The sequence below is a fragment of the Carassius gibelio genome, chromosome A2 (genome assembly GCF_023724105.1).
Source record: "Carassius gibelio isolate Cgi1373 ecotype wild population from Czech Republic chromosome A2, carGib1.2-hapl.c, whole genome shotgun sequence".
NCBI classification, from domain to species: domain Eukaryota; kingdom Metazoa; phylum Chordata; class Actinopteri; order Cypriniformes; family Cyprinidae; genus Carassius; species Carassius gibelio.
This window is the reverse complement of record NC_068372.1, coordinates 15,438,073-15,444,072: the sequence shown is the minus strand read 5'-3', so window position 1 is coordinate 15,444,072 and position 6,000 is coordinate 15,438,073. Positions and strand designations below refer to the sequence as shown.

General features: G+C 42.3%; 1 protein-coding gene across 2 annotated transcripts in view; it reads right to left on the bottom strand.

The window, feature by feature from the left end:
• Positions 1-280: 280 nt before the first annotated feature.
• Positions 281-6,000, bottom strand: part of chd7 (chromodomain helicase DNA binding protein 7) — a 61,794-nt gene continuing 56,074 nt past the window's right edge. The window contains exons 32-38 of one of the 2 annotated variants that reach the window (XM_052615631.1): positions 5,138-5,295; positions 4,504-4,731; positions 3,929-4,327; positions 3,611-3,808; positions 3,383-3,520; positions 3,187-3,291; positions 281-2,361 (exon numbers count right to left, since the gene is read on the bottom strand). In XM_052615631.1, the coding sequence (XP_052471591.1) occupies positions 1,357-2,361; positions 3,187-3,291; positions 3,383-3,520; positions 3,611-3,808; positions 3,929-4,327; positions 4,504-4,731; positions 5,138-5,295 (2,231 nt within the window). In that variant the 3' untranslated portion in view covers positions 281-1,356. The remainder of the gene's footprint in view (positions 2,362-3,186; positions 3,292-3,382; positions 3,521-3,610; positions 3,809-3,928; positions 4,328-4,503; positions 4,732-5,137; positions 5,296-6,000) is intronic. The other variant, XM_052615639.1, reaches the window with a different exon arrangement.

Genomic DNA, 6,000 nt, shown 5'->3' with positions numbered 1-6,000 from the left:
GCTACAGAATGAGGCATAAACAAATTAAAATAAAAAAGTAAATATTGAATATTTTAAATTGATTTCCACAATTGAAACAGTTCAATGCAAATACCTCGCACCTAAAATCAACATTGCTCTAACTACACATATTTGGTGCTGATGATTAAAAAAAAAAATCCTCTATTTTAGATAAATCTAATTTGAAGTGAATGAACGATTTATTCTGTTAGATGGTATAAAAGCTTTGTTGTCGTCAGAGGATGCTGTTTGACATCCCCACAGAGCTACACAAACACGGTTTTGGTTTCCTAGGCGAATATTGTGAGTCACTTTTATTAAAAGCATCATTACTACAGTTGGCAGAAATGTACAGTTCATCATACATGATGGTTTCCGAAAAAGAAAAAAAAAAAAAAACACAAAAGAAAATACATTTACAACATTTATGTCTGTAAACTTCAAGGCTAGTTAGATTTGAGGTAATGCTGTTCAGCTTTGTGGCTAAAGTAACAAAAGTCCATTCAAATAGATAAAGGTACCTGATTTTATTCTTACACCAGTGCATTAACATGGATACAACGAGACAATTTGACTGCAGTAATTTCATGTCGCTTTTTCACACTTTCTGGTGTTTAGTCAAAAGAGTAAAACTGAACATTCAAAAGCTGCCGTCGTTATTGCTGTCTCCACAGGTCGAGAGGTCTCCTCACTCACCCGTTTGGATTGTCAGTGTGAGAGACTGGGAACAGTCCGAGTGTAGGCTATGATATGTGAGAACTTCGCCTGCTCCTCAGCAGAACAGTACAACCAACACCACGATTCTTCCTCAGCAGCGGAGAGTGTCTTAATGCCGTTCATTTGTACATTACTGAATTTTACAAGATGCTACTCATTGTTACAATATCAACAGTAGAGAGAGAGAGAGAGAGAGAGAGAGAGAGAGAGAGAGAGAGAGAGAGAGAGAGGAAAAAAATGTAAAAAAAAAACCAAACAAAATAATATTACAATAAGTAGAGAGCAGCATAGCACTATCGGAACGATTAATTCCTATAATATTTCAGGAAATTTCCATCTCATCTAGAAGGCACTCACACAGTGCCAAAGACTTTTTTAAAAAAAAAAGGGAAAAATACAGGGAGGAAAAAATAACACCCTTTTGACATCCACACAACTGTTCACGTCATCCCTGGCTATGCTAATGGTTACAGAGACAGCTTATTTGATTTCCTCTTAACGTTACCGGTCAACAAAAACCAAACGACCAAAGTGTTTTGGATATAGAGTTGCCATGTAAACAACTGGACTAACCATTCTGTCAGAGTTCAGTCCGTCTCCTCAGCACTGGGGAAATGTTAGAAGGCCCGATTCAGTTTTTTAGTCACTCTTGTCATCCTCATCAGCAGGGTCATCATCCTCCTCCTCCTCATCATCATCGTCCTCATCATCCATTCCACCCTCCATGGAGTCCACTTCCTCGGTCGGCCCTGCCAGGTCATCATCTAGTACCGATGAATCCGCAGTCTTGTTCTGGCTCTCCTCAGAGTCACTGTCTTCAAGTGTGTTGTCAGCAGTTTCCAAGTCAGCCGTGGAGGCGTTCTGGTCCTGATTTGTGCGGGGCCCCTTACCGGAATCCTTATCCTCACCTGTGGCCCCCAAGGCCCCAGACACAGCACTCCGGAGGTCAGCTAGATAAGCTTGGGGGAAGCCTGGAATGCCCAGACCGCTAAGGCTGGGGGGTAAGAACATGGATGGGTAGAAGAGGCCTGGGGCCATGGTGGACAGCAGGAAAGGGTTGAAGGCCAGCGGGTTGGTGGACATGCCAGCGGTGGCGGCAGCAGCATCACCAGTTGTCTCAGCAGACTCAGTCTCATTCGATTTCTCTGCTTCCTTCTCTTTCTCATCTCCTTCATCCTTGGTTTCCTCATCAGTCTTCGGCTTGGGACCCTCCTCAGATTCGGCCTGTTCTGTGCCAGATGCACCACTGGTGGCAGTTGCAGCAGCAGCCAGGCTTCCTCCAAACAGACTCCCCAGGCTGAACATGCTGGGGAGGCCACCCATGCCAGGAAGCATGAGAGGCAGCATGGTTGCAGCGTGCTTGGCGTCTGCTCCCCCTCCGAGAGCAGGGGGAAAGCCCATGAGGCCAGCAGCCAGCTGGAGGCTCTGGAGGTTCTGCAGGCCCTGCAGACTGGTCAGGTCCATATTGCCAAACAGCCCACTCATCAGCAAAGGATTAACACCGGACGTGGAAGCCGCTGCGGAGGCTGCTGCTGTCGCCTTGGCCATGTCAGATTTGGGTCGCCTGCCTCTACGGCGCACACCCTCCTCTCGGACTACTGGCCCAGTCAGAAGACGGTCAAACATGGACTCTGGGAGAAAGCCCTGGAAACAAAAAGAAAACTATTTAAGTATATCAACAATAACAATGAGAAGTCAGGAGTATAAAAACAGCAATCGTCAAATACTACAATTTAAAATGTATTTTATAAAAAAAAAATTCAAAATCTAATTTATTTCTGTGATGAGAAATCTTCAGTCAGTATTGAGTCACATTATCATTCAGAAATTAATATGCGAATTTGCTGCTCAATGTTTTTTATTGAAAGTTTAAAACTGTTACGCTCCTCAATGTTAGTGGTCCACTGATATTGTTTTTTGCACAGCCGATTGCAATATCTTGGAAAGCAGGGGGGCTGTTATAAAGCCAATATTATATAGTTTTATATTTAAGAAATTTGAAATCATTTGACAATTGATTCAAAAATTTGTCAAATAAATACTTATACTTTAGATGACAAAGTAATTTTCTTAAATAAATATTTAATAAAAATATAATTAAAAAGGAAGTAAACACTGTAACCAAAAGGGCACTCAGTATTCTGGGAAGTTTGTGTGCATTGGGAACCATTTTTCAGATAAAGCCAGGGTAACACTCATTTTACATGCAGCACACAGGGAAAATTATATGAATATGACAGTGGGCAAATGTTTAAAATCTCAGCATAATTTTAAATCACGAGTTTAAAGAATTAAATTCACACAGACCAACCATCAAGCAGAGAACACGCGATCATGCTAGATAAAAATGCACACTTCACAAAACAATGCAATAACCACTTTGATACATGCCAATTACAAAGAGTTTAAATGACCAAATAGTGGCTCAATTGATCTTAAATTCACTCAAACTTCAAATAAAAGACGCACCGAATGCTTCACAATATCCGTCCAGTCAGGGGCGATGGCAAATTCTGGATTTTCAACCAGCCAGCGGGGTAAATCCTTCATCGGGGGGGCCATGGCTCCTCCCATCTGTAGATATACAAATTACAAATGTTACAGCGAGTGTAAAGATTATTTTGTGGGGAATAAACTGATTCCATTCATAAACATTAATACTTGCCTTTCTTCCATTCCTAATGTTAACAACAGGGACTCTCTCCTCTCCAGTCAGCGTATTAATGTCGATCTTGTTTGGATTCCGGCATCTGTGTCTTTTCTGTTTGGGCTTGGCAAACTGAGAGAGAAGGTCCTCATTCTTCTGAGAACAAAAACAAGAGAACTCCATAAGATAAAATGACAGGACATTCCCACATCAGCCAACAGGGTAGGCACAAAGAACTGCACTCACTGGTTCGTATCCAGGCATATCCATAGTGTAAGTGGGGTGCTGTCTCAGCCACTCCCGTAGGTCCTTAGTGCTGGGTCCATCTTCTCCTGTAAGATGGCTTCCCTCTTCTAGGCCCTCAACAGGGGCCTTATGTGCAGGAGATGACATGGGTCTATGTGCCCGCCCATCCACAAAAGCTTTGGTCCCATCTGAATTGTCCTATAGATGCAAACAAACAGAAAATGAGAAAATTAAGAGTTTATGTGTTTAAAAGGTAAATAAATATATCATGGCAATGAGCCAAATGAAAATGGCATCACATCCTGAAAGGATTCGTACCGTATTGAGCGGTCCTCTCTGGTTCCCCATAAAGAGGAGGTCCAACCCCTCCACATTTTTCCTGCGACCTCTCTTTCTCCGGTTGGGGAGTTCAGTGTCAAGTAGAGAGCCATTGGCTCTTGGTCTAGAGGAAGCACCTGCTTGCAGCAGCTCCATCTGTGCTTTCAGGGCTGCAGAGGAGGCCATTGCTCCAGGGAAGGCAGAGGAAGAGGTGGACACACCATGCAGGGCATTGGTTAGGTCTATGGCCTGTGCTTGGTCTTCTGTAGCATGGGACTCTCGTAAGTGAGCAACCATCTCCATCAGGTTCCTGCGCTTAGCAGCACGCTCAGCCTCAATCTCCACCTTCCTCCTCCTGCGTCTGCGCTGCCGAGGTACTGACAGACTCAAAGCATCGTCCTGGACAAGAACAATGAGAGGGTTTTAATGATGAGATAACATTAACAAACAACAATGAGAGAAGTTTAATAAACATAACTATTAAAATCCATTTTATAATGTCAAACTACTTAAAAGACAACTGGTGCATAGGACCCATGGTGAGTGAAGCAGGCTGGGTTAGAGGCGGGACTTGCCTTGTTGACCTGTGGTGACATGGTGAGGTCCTCACTGCCACTATAGCTGGTTTGACCCACCACTGAGAGATCACCAAGACTCCGCCTCTGCAGGGGGCTGTCCGTTGCCATGGAGCCGTAGCCAGGCAACAGGCCTGGGAAGTCAAAGAAATGCCTCTTGTTGGAAGGCCACTTGCCCTTCATGACCGCTTCACAGATGTTGTCCATACGATTGATCATTACCCTGTCCTAAAGTACAAACACAGAAGGGCAGCACAAGTGTGAGTGAGTGTGTGCGCGTGGATGCATACATAATGAACTAGAGGGTACTCAAAGGGCATCTCATTTTCTCCAATTCAGCTCTGTTTTCATGTCCCAAGGATCTTATAGTGTATATTTGCTCGATTAAAGGAGGAAGCTCTGAAACTACAAGTACAGACTTTTCACTCTGCATTACATCAACATGTTTTCCTCAAAGCATTGGGCTTGGCTTCATTTATCTTTAAATCACTTTTGTGGCAAGCTAGATTACTACTTGCTAGAGGAGGGGGGAAAAGGATATAGAATCTGAAAGTTAATCTGTAAAATGTAAATTGATTTGACAAAAAAAAGGAAAGGAAATTGTGAATTAAGTGGGAAAAATGATTTAACTAACCTTGGGCCAGAAGGAGAACAGTGAGCGTTCACCGAACATCTGAGAGGCTGACGGCTCAACGTCATCAATGCTGAAACAGTCCCTGGTCTCATCCCGGGCTGTGCTCAAGGAGGCGTTACTCTCCTCATCGAAATTCTTTCTGTCAGAGGCTGCTCCAGCTGCAAATAAAAATGATCTTTTAATACAGGCTTGACTGAAATAATGTTTCTCAACTCAAAATATGAAGGGGTTTCTTTTGCCAAATACAGTATTTTGAAAATGTCAAGCGTGTATTTTCTTTATATTCCATCATAATATCAATAGTAAACTGCTGAAAATTAATAGATTTTCCCCTCCAAAATAAACACTTTCAAAATATTAAATTTTGAGCATTCTGACCAGCCAACAAAGTGACACTGGCTCAACGAGTGGAGAAAATTTGGGGCAGGATAATTTGTACAACCAATGCAATATATATAGGGAGTGTATGTGTGTATATGAGAAGAAACTTATGAAAACAATTTCTGCAGTTATATTTGGTGGCAGCCATTTTTAGATATTTTATTGGGAATTTGAAGCTAATTAAAGGTGCTCCAGCAAAATAAAATGAAAGAGGATGGAGTGGATTTAGCCTAATCCTAGATTAAGTAGCAATTTCAAGTAAAAAAAAAAAGCTTTGATTTGTTTTGATTTGTTTTTGGATCACAAAAAAAGTTTTGCCCATGTTTCTGATGGAGACACAAATTCAGTGGCAAAGGAAATAAAATATCAAATAGGGTTGGGCTGATTGCTGACAGACATCAAGATGTTGAGCTGGGATCGTGATTCCCCATGACTCCCCACATTGTGCAAAAACGGCAAACAAATTATGGTCTAGATGCTTT